This window comes from Martes martes, assembly GCF_963455335.1.
Source record: "Martes martes genome assembly, chromosome: 17".
Lineage (NCBI taxonomy): Eukaryota > Metazoa > Chordata > Mammalia > Carnivora > Mustelidae > Martes > Martes martes.
The window spans coordinates 37,914,878-37,937,981 of NC_137905.1; the positions used below are offsets into that span (position 1 = coordinate 37,914,878).

Here is a 23,104-nt window from a genome sequence, read left to right on the forward strand (position 1 = left end):
TGTAGGTTGGATGCCCTCTCCTGCCACCACTCCATGTGAAGTTCTAGACCCTAGAAGTTTCCCATCCCAGCCCTACCACTCTGTTTCACAACTGCCCATTTAGCTGCCTCCCTTCCAAACTGGAAAATTCTAAGTGGGCAGAGTTTATTAAAGTCTGACTTTGTTTTAAATGATTTTTTTGGAAAAATAATTCTTATTTTTTTAAAATATACATTCAGTAAAGTGCATACATCATAAGTGGGAATTTTTATGTACACAACCATGTACTCAGATCAAGATATAAAACATTGGTAGTGCCTAGAAGTTCCCTTGGTGCCCTCCCAGTTTTTGACCCCACTCCAGAAGTCTTCTGACCAGTCACTATAGTTCTGCATTTTCTGAAACTTCAAATAAATGGAACCACACAGTAATTCTTTTCTGTCTGACTTCTTGTGCTCCCCATGATTCATCTTGCCGCATGTTTCAACGGTCTGGCCTTTGTATTGCTGTGCAGTATTCTATTGAATGAACATACCAAATTTCTGTGTCCCCTGACTGTTGATGAACGTGTCAGCTAGGATACAGAACACCTGGAACACCTGGAACACCTCTTTGCTGGTCGAAGTTTAAGTTGCTACCACCACTAAGGAAAACTTTGTCTTGTCTATCATCGATAACAATGATATATTTGATATCTATATATTGACATATATATCGCCTATCATTGTCATATACACCTCATTGATTGAGTGCTTAATTTGTGCCAAGCACTGTACTAAGTCTGCATTACCTCACTTAATCCTCCCAATCAACCTATCAAAGTAGATAGTTGCCATCTTTGAAATAAGACCATCATAGTATCAACATGATAGGATTATCATGAAGTTAAACTAACACTCTGAAGGACTTAGCCCAAAGCTGCCATTTGGAAATGCTGTTTATGGTACCTCTTATTGTTATTACCAAAGGACACAGGGCTGGGAGTTCAGGAGCCTGGGATCCATGCCTCCCTGACAACCTGAGTGAGTCATCTCAGCAGCCTTAACCTCAGAGCCCCTGGAAGGTCACCTCTGCTAGTAAAGACCTCTGGGGAGGATACAAGGCATACTGGTCTGTAAGACCCAGGCTCTCACTTCAAGAAGTTGAATGGGCAGGGAACAAGTCTGAGACTGTGCATCAGGAAAGGTCTTGGGAGGTTTGGGAGCCCTCTACTACATGCTTCTTGTGCAAGTTTAGTAGAGAAGGCACTTTCAAGTGACAATTGCTCTATATCTGTCTCATAAGCCTGTAAGGTCCACAAGGGCTTGGTCGGTGTATGTTTTTCTAGAATTCACCCACAAATAAGAACAAGTGTCTCCCTTCCCCCAGGCACTATGCCAAGAGCTGGGGGGATACAGCAGTGACCAAGACAGACAAGGTAGGGAAGGGACACTGAACAAGGAAATGAAAAGAAAGAGTCTTCTGGTGGCAAGTTCTGTGGAGGAAACACAGCAGGAAAATGAGGTAGAGACAAAGTCCCAGGCAGTGGGGTGCTGCAGATTAAGTGGTCACTGAAGACCTTGAAGTTCTAGGGAAGGAAGAGCAGATGGAGGTCCTCGCAGGGCACAAGCTGCAAGGACCTGAGGTGAGAAAGGGCAGATGGTGGTGAGAAGCAGAGAGTGGAGGGGGTTGAAGGGAGGTCTGAGATGATACGAAGGCCAGTTCCAGTGGAGCCCCAGACGCCAGGACAGAGAGTGCGAATTTGACCCTGAGCCCCACAAGAATTACTCTGAAGGCTTTCAGCTAGACGGGGCTGCCTGGAATCCCAAGGTCCAAATCAGCTTCTTCTAACGCCCCCGGAAGAGTCTGTGGGGGAGGGGCAGAGAGGGAAGGTGCTGGGCTGTTCACTGAATGAATGAATACACCCTTGGAAGGATGGGCAGACGCACGTCCTGGAGCAACCACCATGCCATGAGCAACCACCGGCGTCTCAGACCTGCTGGGGCTGCCAGTGGCACCGGTTGCAGGCCTGCGAGGAGGCACTGTGACCTTGGGCACATCCCCGCCCCAACTCACAGCCCGGAACCCTGCGTCTCAGGGGCGGGGTGGACGCGCAAGAAGGGACAGGGCGCGCGCGCGACAGACCGACGGACGGCGGGTCCTACCGCTTGCTCCTGCGCGACCCTGCCAGACCCCCGCCCAAGCCCGAACTCTAGCAGTCTGCGGTGTTTACATTCCACCAGCGCCGGCCACGCGGCCTTCTAGCGCTCTGGCGCCGCTCGACTCCGCCCACAGAGCCCCTCGCCCCGCCCCTCCGCGGCGCTCGCGCCAGACCTCCCCCGCGTTCTGCCCGCCCGGCGCGGCCCCGCCCTCCACCGCGCGCGCCAGCCGGCCTCCCGCGTCCGGCTCCGCGCGGCGCCGCAGCTCGCGCCGCGCAGGCCCCGCCACGGCCCCGGCCCCGCCCCTCCAGCGCGCAGGCCCTGTCACTTAGCCCCGCCCCGCGCAGGCCCCGCCCCGCGCAGGCCCCGCCCCGCGCAGGCTCCACCCCCCCGGCGGTCCCGAGCGCTTGGGCTGGCTTGCGCGGCGGCGGGGGCGGTCCTGAAAGCTGTAGCTGGGCGGGCCCCGGCCCAAGGGCTGCCGCTGAAGGGCTCGGAGCCGGTCGGGGCGGGGCGGAGGGTGGCGGGAGGGTGCGAGGGCGGGCCGGGGGCCGGTTCCGCGCGCAGGGATTTTTAAATGTCCCGCTCTTAGCCGGGCGCAGGAGCAGCCGGCTCGGCCGCCAGCGCGGTGTAGGGGGCAGGCGCGGATCCCGCCACCGCCGCGCGCTCTGCCCGCCGCTGCCTCCCGCCTCCCGGCTTCCCGCTCGCCTCGGCCTCCTGCCTCCGGCCTCGGCTCGTGCCGCCTGCCTGCCGCGGAGACGGCTTCGGGTAAGGGCCCTGTCGCGAGGTGCGGGACGGCGCGGCAGCGAGGACTCCCACAGCGCCCGGGTAGGGCCAGGCCGGGGTGGGGGTGGGAGTGGGGGTGGGGCGAGACCGGGTCACCGGGTCCCTGAGGCGTCAGCGCGGGGTGCCCCGGTAGGGTGGCTCAGAGACGGACTAGGAGGAGGTGTTGAGGGGGTGACTGAGGCAGCCCGGGCCGCAAGGGAGGCGGTGGGCCGGCGGGGATTTCGGGGGCCGGCTGGGCCCCCCCAACCCCGGGTTCGGACCCGGCATCGCAGACTGTTGGCGGCGCCGCGGGTGACAGGCCACCCGGGCCCATCGGCCATTTTCCTGACCGGCCCGGGAGGCTCCCGCCGCCGCCACCGCCCGCGCGGGAGGGGGAGGGGTGTCCGGGGTGGGCTGGCGGGCCCTGGCCCCCCCCCCGCCGGTCGTCTTCACCCCACTGCCCGTTTTGTATCCTCAAGGCCTGAGACCTGGTCCCACGCCCCAAGCCATGCCGAGGGAGAGGAGGGAGAGGTGAGTGGCCCTGTCGCTGTGGGGACAGGAAGGGTGTTCAGTGGTGGGGGAGGGGTGACCCCAGATTTGGGGAGAACTCACTCTGACCTCTGTGCCACCCTGGCTTTGCAGGGATGCAAAGGAACGGGACACCATGAAGGAGGAAAGTGGCACTGATGTCTCTGTTCGTTCCAGGAAAAGGAAGGCAAATGTGGCTGTTGTGAGTACAAAGGAGACAGGTGGGGAGGAGGACCCCCCCCCAAAATCTTACCTGAGAGCCAGACTGGGCTCTGCCACATGTTTATTGATAGGGGGTTAATGGGAGTGCATTTGGCAGAAGTGGTGCCCACAACCTAACCAACTTTTTCTTTCTTCTCTCTCTCTGTTTTTGTCTTTGAACTGTTTGGTGTGTTTCCCTGGGGGTGGGTTTGCTTTATTTTAGTTTTTGCAGGATCCAGATGAAGAAATTGCAAAAATTGACAGGACCGTGAGAAGTCAGTGTGGCGGTCAGGTAGGTACACTTGCTGATTGGGCCTAGGTGGAGGGCCTCCTGCTCTCTGTGGGTTAGATTGAATCTTAATCCCCCTTGCCTCCTGCTGAAGGCTTTTTCTGTACCTATGGCCACAGTACATATGGCTGAGCTCTGTACCCATTAGTGGCACTGACCTCCGCCAGCCATGGGATTCCAGAAAGGTCTTGGGTTCCTCACCAGCACCTTTGAGACACCTTTGATGTCTGAAAACACCAGAATGGACATCAAATAACTCAGTCCTCCTCTTTTGCCCTTGAGGAAACCCAGACTCAGAGGAAGAAAGTAACCCAGAGTCCTGTGCAATCCAGGGGCGGAGTCCATCCTAGAGCCTGGTTTCTAGGCTGGTGAACTAGGGGGGAGGGCTCCTGACACAGAGATCTCTGGGTAACTGTGCTGATGAGGGTTTGTGTGTGTTCATAAGCAACCACGAATTCTCCCTATCTACTCTTCTATTTTTCCATCATGTCATGGTGCTTAAGGACCTCCCACCCCCTTTATTTCCGTCACCCCCTTTAGAATCCCACTCTGGGGTTTCTGAGCCCATCCAGCAGTTAACCTACAGTGACTACTGCTGGCTGGGGCTCGACCTGGCCTCAGCCAGAGTATTAGTGGAATATTCTGTGGGATGATACATGTGTCTCAACCCAGTTTTTTAACCGACTAGTCCATTTCTCTTGTCGCTCTAGAATGGAGTTACCGCCAAATTTCCTGCATGCTCATGATATCATTACAATATCAGAAGTTCTAGCAGAGAAAGCTTGTATTATCTCTCTACTTCCAGAAATGGCTGGAGACTGTAGTTATGGCTCTAGTAGGGGAAGCAGCCTATCTCCAAACTAGTGGGTCAGGCCTTCTGACCCTATCACAGAGAAAAGCTAAGCAGGAGGAGTATTTGAGCTGAGGGCAATGGTCCCAACTAGGTTAGCGATGGGCAGCACATCACTTTGTTGGGCAGTGAGCAACAGCCATAGCTGTTGGTTCTGGAAGAGTGAAGGGCTTTAAGGCAGTGGGTTTGCAGTAACAGTTGTCATTGCATGTAGATCTTAGTAAGTAGCATTTCTGGGGAGGTCCACTGAATATTGAACAAGGGGTTGATGATTTCCTTCTCGTTAGATGGAGAAATATTTCACTTAAGGGAAGGATATAAGACAATTCTTTCTTTCCTTTTCCTCTTCTTTAAAAAATAAAGAACAAACTTTAAGCAGGGTGATTTGTGTGGGACATGATAAAAATGGATCTCTGCTTTGTGAAACTCAAGATTATTTATTTTGCCAAATGTTTCTGAATTGAAATTTCCAAGTGAAAATGAAACAAAGGCATCCATATTGACTTCTTAGAGTTTCAGAGTAGTTTCTGTTCTCCAGGAGGATCAGTGCAGTGCTCGGGTGCCTAAAATGGGGCTGTGGTCCTATCCCTAAACTGTGGACAGTTCGTTGATCGCTCTGGTATATGAATAGCCATATCATTTCCCACTAATTAGAAGGAATTTTCATGGTTGTTCCAAGATTAACAACAACAGGTTTCTGCACATTTCGTAAAGCAGATAGCTTGAAAATTGTCCCATCTACTTACGAGGGTAGTTGTTGTCTTCTTATTTCTCTGTGTAGATTCATGAACCTAGAATTTTGGGGTAACACAACCTTCTTGCCTATTAATTACACAGAAATTTCTCAGGAGTTATAATTCAACCCAGTACAACAGCCTTGAGCTACTTGTGGGCTTTATCCTAACTCCTTATAACTGCTTCATCAGGACCACAGAGAATCTTGGATTCTTTCTTTAGGCCTTTCTTACCAACAAGACTAACCTTTTATCTAAAATACATTCAACGTAATTTGTCCTGTTGTTTAACTTTTTGCATGAAACCCACCTTTTTTACTGAAGTGAATCCTGGCCTTTTTTGTTGTTACGTCTCAGCCCCTGATTTTGCATAGGTCATCCTATTGTTAATTAAAAATGATATAAAGAGTTGGGGTGGTTAGAAATAGTCAAAATTGGTATCTTACTCTTATCCTTTTCCTTCTTAAAGTCAGATGGATTTGGGCTCCTTTAAAACCCAGTATCTGCTCAAGAGAAAGGACAGAGACTTCAAATTGTGCTTCACCCCCTGGGTCCTAAAACTTTCTGAACCACATGTCTGCTTGTGGGTCATCCAGTTTGTCTGTGAACTCCGAGTTGGAAACTGGTGCCATTTTCTCCTCAAAACTGCTCTCAGCTCTTTCAGCCATCTGGCTGCGGAGGGTGGCACCCAGCTTCTGCCTTCACAGCTAGAATTCATTCCTGAATGAAGAACAACTTGAAGCAGTTATGTGACCCTTTCTGCGTCAAGGAAATGTTACCAGCACATGATACTAGAGCTGGAAGGGGAGGTTACCCTTCTGGAACTGCTGTTGGCAGGAGTTGTCATGGTTAATTTGCATGCCCAATTCTTCGCACCCCGGGTGGAGAAGAACTTTATCCTGCTTTGCTCTTCTCAGCAAACTGAAAGTGCTCTGGCTGCCTCTGAAAGTGGCCGGTGTGTCATGAGAGCCCTGCTCTACCCTATTCTCCAGGCAGCACCTGGAGCCCACGTCCCCCTGCTCATTTCTAGTTGCCCCATTGTTCCTTTTCTTCTTTGGTCAACTTTAATGAACTGTCTGCTTTTTTAAAAAAGTGCCAAGAGTCTCTGACTTCCACAGGGTTTCCATGCTGGTGGGATTTATCTGCCACATTGTCACCAGAATCACTCTTATAATTCAAAAAAATCCATCATAGCCTTCTTTTCCAAGTAGGATGATAAACAGTAGCTTTAAAAAGAAACTTTTCTAAAAGGCAATATGACCTTAATATTTTCCAAATATTGAAAATTGAATAAAATTAACTATCTGGAATTTTTAAAGGAAAAGCATATTTGAGTTTTTAACGAAGCTTTATTCACTTATCAGTTATTTGAGTCATTCTGTGCAAGACTTTGGGAAAGGATTCAAAGATCTTCAGGGGTATCTGGCTTCTATCCTCACAGACTTCTTGGTATATCCTGTGACCATTCCTGGATTTGGTTTTAACTAGGCAGATATTCCTTTTGTTTTGTTTTAAGGAAAACAAAAGGTCCCAATTATGTAATATATTAGGCTAGTCTTAGAACCAAAAGATGTCACATTTGATGGGTTTTTAAGATGGGGAGACTTTAAATATAGGTGGTAATCAGTTTACATTTTGATCTTTTCGGCCTGTGAATGTGGAGTGCTTATGTAAATACTTTTACTGGAAATCCTTTCACTTTTAAGAAATTTTAGTAGATTCGCTGTACTTGTTAAAAAAATAAATCTTCAATTGTGACCAAGTAATCCCACAGCATACCTTCGAAGTTATGCCTAGTATCTAACTGAGCTGCGGATGGATTTGTATTGGTGGTGGTGGTGTCATTTTTTGTAATATAAGAGCTGTTTGCATTTTGTCTTAACCCCTCCTGGGTCCATCTTACGGCTTCGGTATGTGTTTGAGGGTGACAACGTGGAGGACAAAATGCTACTGACCTTGTAGCTGTCTTAGATGTTTACTGCATAGACTCCTAAGCCAATGACAAGTGAAATGAAAGCTTGGAGTCATTACTGTGGCTTTTACTTCATGTTCCATCATCATCTGAATTTAGTCCAGAACATGTATTAAGGCCTGGGGATTGCTTTCAGTATGAAGACATTTTCTGTTTTACTGGCTGTTCCACAAATCAGTGGGTGTAAAAATAGCTGGTTCATATCAAACATTTAGAAATGTCTTTTTTCTTTTACAGCCTTGGGACGATAATTCTGCGTGTGAAAACCCCTGCTCCTTCATTCCCACACCTGACAAGGAAGAGGGTGAGCCAGCATCCCCAAGTTCCGCTTGTGGGCCGCAGAGTTTCATGCCCTCCAGAGCCTCACCACTGCCTATACTGAAGTGAGTCGCCTACCATGTGTCTTCCAGACCTTTTAATCCTTGTGCACAATCTCACCAAGTTAGTGTGGACGCATACTGACACCTACCTTTCGTCTTTCACTTCTTTTGTATTTTGTAGCTGGGCAAATAGAGACGAGGTATGGAAAATTATGCTAAACAAGGAGAAGACATACTTAAGGGATAAGCACTTTATGCAGCGGCACCCTCTCTTGCAGCCTAAGATGCGAGCAATTCTTCTGGATTGGTTAATGGAGGTGAGCTTGAGTCTTCCTGCTGACTGGAAACATTGACCACTTCTAGAATCTTCTGTGCTATTATGATGTCTTCCTGTGTTTGATCCCATTGACACATTCTGTGTCTCTGAAGCTGTGGTATACATATTCCCATTTTGCTTGCATGCTTCCTTAGAAGAATTTCTGAAGTCTCTTTACCACGAAGATTTTTTTAAGTTGGCCTCTAGTTTTTTTCTTCAAAGTTCAAATAATTACAAAAGTTCTATTTTCCACTTAACTGTAAATATTGATATTTGGTCTTTGTTAATTAAATTGCTTTTAAATCTATCCAGTGGAATGCAGATAACAGCTATTCGATAGCCACTATCATAAATTTTAAAAATATATGAGCGGGCTTATCTTTAACAGCTAGAAAGCTTGCATTGTTCCTTTTTAACTCCTTGGAATTCATTTCTCCTTCCCCACAGAATATCATCTTAACAAAATATATTGTTCAAATCTTTTATTGGTCTCACTGTCAGACTTCTCTGCAACAATTGATCAAAAGAATGAGTATTACAAATTGTGATGAGTAATTGTTAAACATAAAAAGCAATATTGTGTGAGCCTGCACCTCTCTCTGAGAGGCAGTGTGGGTGACTCTGGTACCTCAATGAAGGGGTGCCTCCTGGACACCTGGAAGCCTTAGGTGATGAGAAGTGGGTTTTCTTTGTGATGTTGAAGATACCATATTTATGAAGAAGGACATGGGGAAGCTAAGTGTCTATTCCCTAAAAACAAACTCTGCTGTGTACTCTTTGGAAAGCCTGTATTCAAGGGGTATGCGGCCCCCTCTTATGCTCAGCCTAGAATCCGATCCCTTGCTGCCACCTCAACACATATCCTTCTTGGTCAGGCAAGTCACTGAACTTAGAATCTTGGTTTTCTTTTCTGTCATATTTTCTACCAGTATTTTCCTTTCAGAGTTTGTAGGGATTAGAAATCGTAGGCAAGAAAAGATAGTTGTTTTTACCATCCTTGATTTGCTTTTCTTTATTGGTCTCTGAAAACGTTAACATTTTCTGTACTGAATTCTTGGCCTTGCCATTGCCCACTGCAGTCCCACTAATGGCGCATAGCCCTTCTGGGCCCTTGGAGACATTCTAGAATGTCTAGAAGATTCTAGAATCTTCTAGAAGACATGCCTCGAAACATTAGATGTAGTATACTTTACTGTCAGGCTTCACCTCATAAGATGTTGTGATGGAGAACTTCTATTTTGTATAATGCAGGTGATGCTAAATACTTTAGGGAAGGTTTCTCTCTGAAAGTAAATCAAAAAAGTCATATAATACCATTGAAAGGATAGAAAAGAATGGTAACCTTTTTGTCTTCAGTGGAACAAGACTGCAGGCTTGTCTGCAGTGATGTTGTTTCTCAGCCCTGAGCCCAGCCAGAAAGTCTGCGTGCATATGGGAAAGGCAGTGCTCAGGCCGTGTGCCCAATTGTGAGCTGGGTGACATAGGTTGGAGAGTTTGTTCCTGAGAGGATAAAAGCTCTAGTTTCACTTCTGATCAGATCATAATTGTATTACTTTATAAAAACTGACTTCAAATATGCTTCAACCTGGACTTTAGAAATACTCTTCAGTGATTGATGGAATTTTCTCTCAATGTTCTGTTGTTTCTTCCGTGCCTTTTCTACTTTTTAACCCTATAAATTGCACTCACATGGGAAGGCCTGAGTAGGAATGGCAGGTCTGTATGCATAATCAAACATTATAGATTGTGGTGATGAGTGGAGGTCTGCTATTTCCATGGTCCTTTCCTCTTCAGCTCGCCCATGCACACCATTTTACCCAATCTCTCAGCAATCCTGTGAGGCGGGCAGGGCAGGCATGTCCTAATATTATAGTTAGAGATTATCATTCACAGTTTTTCCATTAAAATGCTGCTTTACCAGCCTATGCACATTTGCTCTTACTATTACACTTAAGAACACTTAAATCTTTCTGAGTTCCAGCTTTGTACTGTCCTTGTACTTAGGGACAAGCCAGGTAACAGTCTTTTCAGAAAAACAAAGTTCTCTCTCTTGACTTGGTTATATTGTCCTTCACCAAAACTCATGACAAGTTTTTTTTCTTTCTTTTTTCCTCAAGTAACTGTTCAAAAACATAATAAATATTTTTTTCAGGTGTGCGAAGTCTATAAACTTCACAGAGAGACATTTTATTTGGCCCAGGATTTCTTTGATCGGTATATGGCAACACAACAAAATATTGTAAAAACACTTCTACAGCTTATTGGGATTTCATCTTTATTTATTGCTGCCAAACTTGAGGTAAATTATTTTCAAATATTTGTTATGGAACACATGCTGTTTCTTGAGATCCCCCGAGATTACTGGAAGAGGCCAACTGTTTGTCTACATTTTTCTGATTTGAGGTCATCTAAAGTAAAGATACATGCAGAAAGGGCTAGAAATTAACCAAGAAGTGAGGGAAGTAGTGAGTATATAAAATGCTTAGGAGAATGTAGTTACTTGAAGCCAAAAAATTGAACTTTGACCCAAGAGGATTAGAATTCTGATGTGATGAGAAGGGTGGATAGGCCCAACTTTCTAACATACTGCTAAAGGTATGAAAAAGGTGAAAATTTCAAGAATATCCCCACTGAGTAAAAGCTGAATTTATGTCTTTATTTATTGGTAATGATGGGTGTTTGGTTTCTTTCACAAGGAATGCATTTTGACCAGTGGAGTAGCTCCTGTATTTAGTCCGTGATGTTCCCTCTCTCTTTCTATGCTCGTATACTAAAAACAGTGAATGTGGATGTACATTGTAAGCTGAAACTATTAGAGAAATTTGCTAGTCATTTCTCCCTTTTATTTCCTTCTAGGAAATCTATCCTCCAAAGCTGCACCAGTTTGCTTACGTTACAGATGGGGCTTGTTCAGGAGAGGAAATTCTTAGCATGGAATTAATCATTATGAAGGTAGGTTACAAGTTGATTTTTCAGTCCTTTTCTTTAAATGCATACATAATATCTTTTCTACATTCAGTGTAAGTGCCTCTGACTAGGTGTTCTCTAGCTGGACACATTGTGGCATGGAGTGTGGCTGCATTTTGAACTCCTTTAGAGGCCCAAAGGGAGCAGAAATGTCTTTTTTTCCGCCTCCCTCAACCATTGGTCTGACCTTTCTCTCTGTTTCCCCTAGGCCCTTAAGTGGCACTTAAGTCCCCTGACCATTGTGTCCTGGCTGAATGTGTATATGCAGGTTGCGTATCTAAATGACTTATATGAAGTGCTCCTGCCTCAGTATCCCCAGCACATCTTCATACAAATTGCAGAGGTGAGTGGCTCTGTTACCTCTGAGGGTTCCTACCCCACTGGGAGACGGAGGAACTCAGGATAGAGGCTGGCTGCCTGCTTCAGTGTTCTTTTTTGCTCCGCAGCTTTTAGATCTTTGTGTCCTGGATGTTGGCTGCTTAGAATTTCCCTATGGCGTACTTGCTGCTTCTGCCTTGTATCATTTCTCCTCATCGGAATTGATGCAGAAGGTTTCAGGTATGTTGGCTTTCCAGTTCACTCACAGGAAGTATTGAACTTACGAACCGACGGAGCCTAAAATTTACTTTTGTTGCAGGGTATCAGTGGTGTGATATAGAGAAGTGTGTCAAGTGGATGGTTCCATTTGCCATGGTTATAAGGGAGACGGGAAGTTCCAAACTTAAGCACTTCAGGGGAGTTCCTGCTGAAGATGCGCACAACATCCAGACCCATATAAACAGCTTGGATTTGCTGGTGAGTCGTGTTCCTTGTTCCCCAGATAAACTCCTGAAACCACCTGAGCAGCTTCTCCACTCCTCTTTGGGCAGCCTCCAGCTATCCTTGAAAGCCTCCAATTCCTCTAGTTCCTTTGAGAAAGAAAAACTGTGTTTAATAGATGTGATGTCTAGATGGCACCGCAGACCAGCGACTTCAGATTGTTCTTTGCTGTTCTCTTGCCCTCCCCTCCGCAGAGAGGAGCACACAGGACACGAAGCCTGAAGGATGCATTCTTCCATTTTTACCATTTCTTGCTTTTATTCTTACCAGGACAAAGCCCAAGCAAAGAAAGCCATATTGTCTGAACAAAATAGGATTTCTCCCCTCCCCACCGGGGTCCTCACCCCCCCACAGAGCAGTAAGAAGCAGAGCAGTGAGCAGGGGACCGCGTGAACACACCAGCCTCCTCCACCCAAGATAGTCGTGCGGAAGCGCCCGCCCCAGGTTCTCGGCTGCGCACCGGAGCGGAGGCGTGCGTTAGCTTTTACAGATATTTAAATGGAAGAGCATGTCTCTTCTGCAACCGAAGTGTTTCTGTGGATGGCATTGGACAGGGACAAGTGTTTTTTATTGAATGCTTAGAGTTTTTGAAATAAGTGGGTCAAGTACACCAGCCACCTCCAGAACACCAATGAGTGCTCCAGATGCTGCTAAGGAGGGTGATACTTGACTTGATTGACTGTTCACGCATGGAACAAAGGCTTGAAGTCGCGGAGTGCCACGTTGCCGTGGGCTCCCCTCGGGTGTGCTGGGCTGTGTCGCGTTGAGGGGAACAGGTGGTTGTGAGCGTTGTGATGTGGAGCCCACAACCAGCTGTGCTGGGGGCCTGCCCTTTTCACACTTATCAGTTGACAATGTACAATGCCTTTTATGAACTGTTATTTTGTAAGTGCTGCTACGTCTATCCGTTTTTTAATAAAGATAACACTGTCTTTGAGACAGCTGGTTTTATGAGCTCTGTGTGATCATTTGAGTTAGAAGTCCTCTTTGAGTGTGGCCGTATCAAGTTCTCCTTCACTTCATACCTCTTAAAGCTCCCACCTTTCAAGCAAATATATTTAAAAGAAGACTTCTGAAGTGAGCGTTAGGGATAGCCACGAATGCCTCCTGAGGGGGGAACAAGGCCTCGATTTGGCATTTCTCCCACATTGTCCCAGCCCTGCACAGCGGCTGCTCAGGTGGGGCTCAGGAGCTGGCTGTGGCAGGACCGGGGAACTCGCGTCTGCAAGAGGATTCTTAGGGATGGTGTCTGCGCTATGACAGGCCAGAGGTCATAAAGCATCTCTAGTAAGTGTTCCTCCACACCCTTTTCGTCCTTACCCACATCTTAACCTAAAGAGCTTTCATTGGGAGAGCTTGTTAACAAAATGTCATAGCCTAAAACTATACTTTGAGAAAGAAAATGTATAATAAAATGATATATAGCTCAAGTGCACAGTCTGTTCCCTGACCGTTGATGGAGTCCCCAAGTGTCTTGCTAATGGAGGAAGTCCCTGCCCATTTTAAGGCCTAATGTGTAGAGGTCACCCCGCATTTTGTGGAGCATTCTCATCGTGGTGGTCTTTTTTTTTTTTTTTAAGATTTTTTTTTTTTTTTTTATATGACAGAGGCACAGCAAGAGAAGGAACACAAGCAGGGGGAGTGGGACAGGGAGAAGCAGGCTTCCTGCTAAGTAGGGAGCCAGCCCAATGCGGGCCTCGATTCCAGGACCCTGGGATCATGAGCTGAGCTGACCGTAGATGCTTAACAACTGAGCCACCCAGGTGTCCCTCATTGTGGTGGTCTTGTGTGTCTTACTTCCTTGCAATGCTTTGGTGTATGGGTTCAGAAAAAGGGAGAGTGAATGAGCAAACAAACCCACTTATTTTTAACTTGGTATTTTATCTCACTTTGCAAAACCCTGTCAGAAGTGGAAAAACAGCCATTTAAAAATCTGTATCATATTTATATGAAGTTGGAGAGAGACCCTACTCCTTCCTGTTGTGACGCTATAGTTCTGGCATGTTTTAATATGGCGTTCTGAATGAATGCATTATAAATCTACATGTGCTGGTAGTCAGATGGTACTCTGAGCTAATTATTTCTTCATCTCAGGCAGAGATGCTCCCACCTTAAAAAGCAGTGGGTTTTGTTTTTTTGTTTTTTTTTTTTAGATTTTATTTATTTATTTGACAGACAGAGATCACAAGTAGGCAGAGAAGCAGGCAGAGGGAGAGAGAGGAGGAAGCAGGCTCCCTGCTGAGCAGAGAGCCTGAGGTGGGGCTCAATCCCAGGACCCTGGGATCATGACCTGAGCCGAAGGCAGAGGCTTTAACCCACTGAGCCACCCAGGTGCCCCAAAAAGCAGTGGATTTTTAATGGCGATCATTCATAAGTGACTTGTTGGAAAAATCCTAAAAGTGGTTAATTCACATTTGGCATTTTCTATGCAAAAATAGGGCACCAGAAACATTACTATTTCAAAGCTTTGGATAAGTCTTAGGGCTTGACCGGTGAGGTAACACTGGTCTGAACACATGTTTGAGGCAAACACTACTTCATAGACAGTCCAGCCCACGTGCTGAAATGAGAATGCCTTATATGCAAATTCAAGAGTGCTGCATTTCTGGACCTCGGTACTTTTTGTTTTTATTAAATAGCAGTGTTAACCACAGGCAGCTCTAATGAAGGATGTGTCCGATGTGTCCCGGGTGGATCCTGGGTGGGTAAGTGAAATTCATAGGAACTCATATTTTCTGTGACTCTGCCAGAAACACTAAGAGCCACTAGTAAGTAACATCAAGTTTCCCAGCTCTAAGGAGCTGCTCCCTTTCTAGTAGTTGGCACCAACTTTGCTCCCTCCCTGGTTGGCTCTGCATACCCATTTGCCAGATCATTTTTGTTCTGCCATTCAACTAAACCCAGTGGATGCCAAAGGGGATGCCAAACAAGACATCGGAGGGAAAATGCCAGCTCTGGTCTAGCAGAGGTGGTGAGCAGGAGGACCCAGAGAAGGAGGTGACGTGGTCCCTTAGTCTGACTTCCTTGTGCTAGAGGAGAAGCTAAGAGAGTAACTTATTGACCAACCCTAAGGGCTGATTGGATTGTGGTAGAGCAAACCACATCCTCACGTCACGCCCCAGCTCACAGTTCACTCACTAGACCTCCCCAGAGTTGCTCTGGTGTCTCTGTCCCCTGTGCCGAAGAAAGAAAACCCTGGTCTTCAGGTAGTGGGTACGCAAGGCCTTCCAATGCCATCTTCCCCTCGTGGAACTCAGACAGCTTCTCACTGCAAGGATTTCACACCAAGTGGATAAATGATGTTAAGGTTCACAGGGACTTTAAGTTCCTAAAGGCAGATAAGTAAAGCTGGTGAGCCCTTTAAGATTTGGAGCACAGAGCAAGATAGTCTTCTAGCCTCTAACTCAGACGCAAACGAGATTGGCGTTTATTCGGGCAAAATTAGGCTCTAGCTCAGAGCAGGGTTGGAAAGAGAAATCAAATCTGATAATGTCTAGTCATATTTACCCAACCGTGCATTTCCCTACCACATGTTCAACATTTTGAAATTCAAATCACATTTATACCTTGGACATTGTTAGAAGACTATTTTTATCCCTGCTGTAATCATCTAATTTGCTGATTACAGGTCTCAAATTGCCACAGAGAACTCAATTTTTGAAAGAATTGTCCTGTTTGATCAAATATGTTATTCAAGCAATGCAGTCATTTGTTCCACAAGGTTACCTGCCAGGCAGAGCGAACCAGGAGTAATAGCATTAGAAGCCTATACTTAAAATCAAGCATTAGCTAATCTGCCTGTGACAATAGAGTCTTAAATATAATTTGCTGCAGATACTTCAGTTCCCGCACTGACAGACAATTGCATTTTGTGTTCAATGAGCATAGACTTTTCCCTACCTCATCCCAATTCCAAATTTAACTCCCAAAGACTCTGATGTGCTCAGTTTCACAGGCTTACCAGGCACCATTTCCCAGGAGCCTCAGACGGGAGGCCAACGCTGTCCTGTATTGAATAACGACTCCCTCTACACCCTAACCCCCGCCTGTCTCTTAAATCATTTTTCCTGATCAATGCCAATTCCCAAACTCACGTAGCATCTGACTGCAGTCAGTTCTGGTCTGATGTTGGCTTCCCAGCATCAGAGGGCTCAGTACTGAGCCCCTGCTGTGCACTGGGCACCACCAGTCCTAGAGATGAAAGCACACGGGATGCAATCCTAGAGCTCAGGTGAGCCTGTCTGGAGCCGGGAGGGAGCTTGGGGGCATGGGAAGGGCCCGGAGCAGAGCCGGTGTGTCAGTTTGAGAGGGTGCTGCTGTGTCTGCAGCAGTAAAGAGCGGTCACGGTCACGAGTCAGCAGAGGAAATAGGAAATGAGGCAGTGGAGGTGACAGAGGCCACGTCATAACGGGCTTTTACACGTCAGGCTGCACACAGGCCCGGTGTCCCTGGCAGCAGGGAGCTGGTGTTTGTGAAGGGGACAGTGGTGGGCTCAGAACTACACCTGCAGACAGAAGTTAAGAAACAAGCCCAGAGTTCTGCCTCTCAGTGTCCTGGGAAAAGGACCGTGCGCTCCATGCTTCAGTGATTTCTAAAGGGCCCTGCCTCCGTGACTACCCCACCTGTCCTTCCAGGCCACAGTGACTTCTGCACCTGCATCTTGGCCTGTCTGCTCATCCACAGGCAGCTAGACCCTCAGCTCCCATAGGAGACCAGCCCTGCCTGGCCCACACCACTGTCCCCAGCACCTCCCATCTGAAGGGTTCTTCCACCTGCACATCTCCTCCCAGCAATGCACTTTGCATCTTCTAGGAAAACTTTGCATCTTCTAGGGAAACTGCTTATACCACTTCTCGTTGTTAATACAACGGAAACTAGCGATACACAATACACATAGGAAAACCACTCAATTCCCAAGTCATCAGTGAGATCAGCTCCCACGCATCAGGCAGGCAAATATGTTTAAGTGCAGAAAGCAATACAGTGACTTACGTGAAGACCCATCCCCAATTTCTCATCAGATTTTTTTTTAAAGGACTACAACATTAAGGATGCCACCGAAGGACCCCCTTGTCTCCCTCCCTTGTCCCATTATCTTTCTTTCCTCCTCAGAGGAAATAATCACCCCGAGGTCAGTGTGAATGATTCCCACACTTATTTTTAGACTTTTATCTTTTACATTTGTCTCCATAAGCAATAGACTTAGAAAAACACCACTCTGGATGTTTTAAAAATCGGCAAGAGTGGCATCCATCCTTACCTATAATAATACCACTTCCTATTCTCTTTCAACATTATTTTCAACATTTACCCAGGTGGACATATGGAGGATTGGATTTATTTATTTTTAACTGTGGTATAGTTTTCTCTTCTGTGACTTTCCCACGAGGTATAAAGTCCCTCCCAGGCTAGCCCATGAGTAGGTCAGCAATGCCATCACCGTCACTGACGACGCTGCCATGAACATCTCGCACACGCATGGGCCACGTGTGTGGGTTTCTCCTGGGCACGTCCCCAGACCTGGAACCGCCATGCCAAAGGGCGTGTGCTCCTGCGACTCTACTAGGTGTGGTCAGCTAATTCCCCAAATTATGCCGATCGATCCTCCCAGCCAGAGAGCAGGAGAGAGCCTGCCTTCCCATGGTAGCTCCAGCACTTGCGACAGCCATCTTTTCGTCCCGTGAAAATTGCTATTATTTAACTTCCTTGGCTTTTCTCTGATTGTGGAAGCAGAACATGTGTGATATGATAAATTAGACTTCTATGGACATGTACAACAGAGAAAGTAAAAATCCCCGAGGTGCCATCCTTAACAGTTTGGGTGTTAAAATAGGGTTCGTGACTCCAGAACCGTTTCTATGCAGACATGAACATATGCATGGACAAAACATTTGCTGGGTTTTGTACAGAGCTGTTTCATCTAATTATATCTCTTAAGTTGCTTAAAAACGCACATACCCATACACACCCACCCCCGCACGTTTTTCTTTTTCAGTGACTGCTTGCCAATTGATTTCGTTGCGTAGCACATCATTTCAGGGCTCAGCACATGATAGGCGCTTATTAAATATTCACTCCCTGGATGAGCAGGGAGATGGATTGGTTCTTACATGTGTAGTCGCTTTCATTAAATTTCTTACTCTTCCATGCCCAGAAGAATACACGCTATCTTCCGCTTGCAAAAGACCACATTCAGACTGAGAAGCAAGAAGCAAGACCTGAACAGAGATGCTGCTGCTGTTCTAGTGTTTCTTCTGGGCAAAGGAGCCCCACACCATTGAATTCCAGTTCCTAGAAGGGTCACAAGAGTGGAGTGACACACAAAAGCCCGGGCTCCAGTGCATCATCACACAGAGAGCAGAGAGGCAAAGCCATTCCCTGAGTCCTCCAGAAGGTTCGCCGTGTCCCTCTTGCCAAGCTAACCAAGTTATTACCTTGTTGTAGAGGAGCAACGAGCAATCCGTGGTCGTGTGAGATGATGACTCAGTCTGAAGCCCTCCCCCTGAACTTCTGTGTCCTCCATCCCTCCCCGACTCTGTGCGGGGTCCCTGGGGCTCTCAGGGGGAGAAGCAGAGGCTGCCCATCTGGGCTGTGGGGCTGGTGCTGCCGTGGGAGGTCTCTGTGTTGTTTGGGCTGCAAAGAGGTTTTGAAACATTTGAGCCGATGTGTGAAAGTTGGGAGAGCTCATATAGGCTTGGGCCTGGCCGGCAGGGCCCATAACGTGCAGACCGCCAGAGTGCCCACGGCCCCCTGCCCCTGGCTCGGGAATCCCTGCCGCTGTCCTCATCCATGCGCTGCCGACCTCCAAGAGAAGACAAATACTTGTGCCCCTAACTCTGTGAAAAGCAAGCAAAGAGTACAAAGGAGGCGAGCAGAAAGGTCCAGGAAAAGTGATGGAGAGACCAGACTATTTGAGCATGTTCACGATCAGGACAAAGCATTGTGGTGTCCAAAGACATCTTTACCTGTCTGCCTCCCACAGGCGTTGGAGTTTCGGATTCCTGGACTTCCGGGAGAGTCTCGGCTCTCCGCACAATGCTGTGGGGCTTTCAGCTCATCACTGACCTATTTCGGGCTTCAGACCCCTCGAGGGCCCAGTGGGTGGGAGGCCACAGCATGTTCTCTCAGTGGGAGCCCAGGCTCTCAGGGGTTAAGAGTGGGTTTCTGTTTCTCTTCAAAGGCTGGTCTTCCAGGTGGTGATGAAAGCCCGGGCTGGGGTGTTTTTAGGTTTGCAGTACACTTCAGGGAACTTCCCTGCTTCCTGTCATGCAAAGGAGGTTTCATTTCTCTTGACATCAAGGGTGGGTGGGGGACGAGGGTGACAACATGCAGGGCAGAGGGCAGGCTGGCAAGCAGGTAGGCCGGAAGCCGGCCAGGGGCAGAGGGTTGCCCCACCTCCCCCAGGTCCTCCAGGAGGCCTGATGACCCTCAGGGTGACCTCTGACACTCAGCCCATCTCAGGCACGTCAAGGCCAGACAGGGGCTAAGTGTGATTCCAGGGCTGCTTCCAGAAAATGCTCCCACCCCCACCCAAAGGCTGGTGCCTGAAAGGGGCCTGGCTGTGCAGGGTGGCCCTGGACAGGGTCCCCGGGGGTGGGGGTGGGGGCAGCTGGGGTCCAGCTTTGTTCTTCCTTGAATAGAACCTGTGCTGTCAGGCGACAAAATGCTCTTTCTACTTCTGCCCTGGGAGAGAGAGCAGGGAGGAACCAGAAGACACATTGCAGCAGAAAAAGATGAGTTTTCAGATCCCGGGAGTGATTTTCTGCACCGTTCATTTTAGCGACATCCAGCGCAGCGGAAGGAGAGGGCTGGTCTGTGGACGAGACAGATGCAGGTGCCAATAAAGAATTCATGGGAGCACAAAAGGCGGGCTGGGCGGGTTTTATTAATTATATTTCTTTTATCCTCCTAACAATGGCATGTCAGTAATCTCCACTGAATGTGCCCAATTGATGCTAATGATTTCATCCTTTTGTTTCTGTGTTAAAAAAAAAAAAAAAAGGTCTGTCTGCCCCAGCGAGTCAGGCCCAGAGTGAGCCTGGAGCCCAACAGGACCCGGGAAGCCCTCCTCTGAGCCCCTCCCCCTGTCCTTTTGGTACCCAGGCAATGGCAACAGCACTGGCAGTGGCCATTTGTTTTGTCCCCAGGCCCTGCCAGCCTCCTGCTTTGCCGTAATCCGGTGGACAGGTACTCTCGCTGATGTGGGTGGCTGGGTGGGTAGGAGTGTGCGTGTTTGGAGCAGCATTTCAGGGCAAAGGACCCCTCTGGGTGCACCTCAAATCACATTCCTCACCCAAGGGTTCTTTTTGAAGAAGAAAAAATACAGGTTATGGATTGCTTTCTTCCCGCAATCTCCGTCTACTGGTATTGGGTTTCACTATTTGGCATAAATTGGGCAACGGTGTGTGTGTTGGAACACAGCGATGACTGAAAGAGCCCCAGAGCATTTGCCCCTGTCTGTCATCGCCCTCCCCTCTGAAGCCTGGGAGGAGTGGTCAGGAATGGCACCGAAGTTTCTAAGCGGAGAAATGCTGAACCTCGGGGTCCTCTCCTTCCGGCTGCCTCCCCATCACGGGCTGCCGACATCTGGCCCCAGACAGGTCCGAGGAAAGCATCTAGAGCAGAAACAATATTTCCTATCACAAATTAACCAGACGAATGTGCTTACCTGGCACTTAGGCTGCTGTGTGGAGATTAACTTCCCTCGCACGAGATGTGGGCTGGTGCACGACCTGCGAGCAGCCGGGAGCTAAAATGAGAGCCCCGTGTGAGGACTCTCGGCTGCAATGGCTCAGAAAGAGCTTCTAGAATGGGGTTGGGATGACCCTCCTGCCCCCCCTTTTCACCTTGACACCCTTCCCCACCATAGCCCTGGTTTGTGGGAAGGTCCTAGAGTGGATGGCAAAGTTCTGGTTTCCATGCAAGGGAATTATGGTGTCCTGCAGCTGACGACGGGGGCCGTGGGCAGAGCCGAGGGTGGGTGTGCCGCTGCAAGATCGTGGAGGTTGTTTGGGAGAAACAGGCAACTCTTCCCGCTGGCATTGCCCACCTCCTCCTCCACCTGGCTTCCTAACCCCCAGATGGCCTCCTGGCAGGCGATGGGGGCCAGTGTGTTCAGCCAGTGCTCCAGGCCCCTCCGGGCAGCCTTGGTGGCACCAGCTCTGAGAAGACCCACTGTCGCCATGGGGGCTGACGATTCCCTGGTGGAGGGTCCCACGTGCTCGCTCACCTCGAACAGCTGCTGGACCCTGGCACACTCTGCTGCTGGAAGTCTTGTCGCGGCCACCCCAGCTCGGGCAGAAAGTCTCAGCGTGACAGCCTGCAAAGTAATCCTACATTTGAATTTCATCTGCAAATCCTCATTCCTCCAGACAAGCTCAAACCTGCACAGATGGCCCCTCACACCGAAAAGTAAAAATAACAAAGCTTGCGATTCCAGGCCTCCCTTTTTCTCTGGGCAGATGTGCCGCCACACATTTCGGGAGGCGCACAGCCTGTGGCCCGGCAACAAGCCCTCTCCTTCTGTGTACTCTCGCTCGCCCCTTCTGGCGTGCTGGGGAGTAGGGGGAGCAGCCATGGCCCCTCTGGGGGTGTTTCTGGACGCATTTCTGGGGTGCCTGAGCCTTTGGAGTGGTGCAAAGGGGTATGGGGCAAGGGAGTTAGAGTGAAAGCCCATCCCTCACTCCACTGCCCAAGACGGGCCATACGGTCGTCCACGAGACGGTCCAGGGAAGAACTGAGGGGCTGGAGCAAGGACTCAGGTAAAGTCGTCTGTGAAAGAGGGACAAGGGGATGTCATGCATGCCAAGGGCAGGGGGCAGAGTGAAGAGAGGAAACTCTGGGAGTTCCTGATTTTCTGAACTCCTCCAAACCCCAAATAGGCACAGGGGTTTTGATGACTCATTAATTCTCTCCCCCAGTGTTTGCCCAAAGCCTCTATGGCTGGCCCTGAGGTGCGGTTATGGACAAGACACACTCAGGGAGCACTGACCAGAGAATATTCAGTCAAGACTATCTGTGGGCTGGGAGGCTACAGATTCACTAGTCAGGAAGGCCAGAGGAGGAGACTGAGAGAGACTGTAGGAGGCAGGAGCCCCCTGCCAGAGACACTCTCCAGATAACTGTAGCTCAGATCAACCTCTGATAAGCCATGTGGCCTGGAGTCCCCAAGTCTCAGCCTTCTCATCAAGAAATGAGATGGCCAGATGACATAAAGATGTTTAGCTGCAAGTGAAACACATTTCAAACAGGAGAAACAAGGAATTCACGGCTACTTTTAACTAGATAGCCCAGGGGCACACATAGCTTCAGGAATGGCTGGATCTGGGTGTTCATATGCTATCATCAGGAATCTGTCTCTCTCCCTTGCTCAGCTCTGCTTTGTTCTGTGTTGACCTCCTCCTCCAGATGGCACCTGCCATTATCTCCAGGGTAATATTCCTACCAGCAAGCACCTCCTTCCCAGAACCTCTAGCCAGAGTCCTGAGGATGACACTCATTGGTCCAGTATGGGTCACATGACCATGTTTTCTCTGATCACTGTGGCCAGAGAGAGGCAGTGCTCTGACTGGCTAAATGTGGGCTGCCACGAGGCCCTGGGGCAGGGTTGGAGTCAGCCCCATCCCAACTACCTGACTCCATAGAGGAAGCGAAAGGATGCTGTTCTGAGAAAGCAGCAAATACAGAAACAAACACCAGAAACCCTCTGAAACAGCAAAGATCTGAAGCTGCTGCAAAAATCCCACTTCAGGACCCTTCTTGCTGCAGGTGTGTGGCCACTGCCTGTGCCCGGCCCAGCATGCAGGGAAGGTTCCAGACACCCATGTGAGGATGCCTGCCCAACACCCTGCCTCAGGGGTGGCTGCAACACCCCACTGAGGTCTACCTTCCCCTCCTTCCCCCAATTTTCCCTCTGGCTTTTCCTAGGTCTCCCTGTGTTTCTCTTTCCTTCCTTAAACCAGCACCTGTGATCCCCTAGTTAAGCCAGGAGGAAAAAGACAGAGATGGGGAGGGTCCTCACTAGCCAAAGCCCCAGACCTGGGCCTCTTATGCACAAAGCCTGTTTGCTACCCAGAAAACCACTGTGGTTAGACTTTCCCTCTTTAGTAGAATAAAGGTGCCCCATCCAGCTTCACACTGCAGTTCAGGGAGGCTCAGAATGGGTGTGGCCAAACATGCTAGACCTCTGGTCTTCCCATGGGGGTGGGGCAGAGGAAGCGGCATTATCAG

The 23,104-nt window shown here is 48.6% G+C and overlaps 1 protein-coding gene across 1 annotated transcript; it reads left to right on the forward strand.

Moving 5' to 3' along the window:
* The first annotated feature begins 2,710 nt into the window (after positions 1 to 2,710).
* CCNE1 (cyclin E1) lies at positions 2,711 to 12,827 on the forward strand. Its single transcript, XM_080829142.1, has 12 exons — positions 2,711 to 2,882; positions 3,359 to 3,410; positions 3,522 to 3,609; positions 3,832 to 3,900; positions 7,691 to 7,836; positions 7,955 to 8,090; positions 10,242 to 10,388; positions 10,946 to 11,041; positions 11,265 to 11,399; positions 11,503 to 11,614; positions 11,694 to 11,851; positions 12,146 to 12,827. The coding sequence occupies exons 2-12, from the start codon at positions 3,388 to 3,390 to the stop codon at positions 12,266 to 12,268; spliced, it is 1,233 nt and encodes a 410-aa protein (XP_080685268.1). The 5' UTR covers positions 2,711 to 2,882; positions 3,359 to 3,387; the 3' UTR covers positions 12,269 to 12,827.
* Positions 12,828 to 23,104: the final 10,277 nt, after the last annotated feature.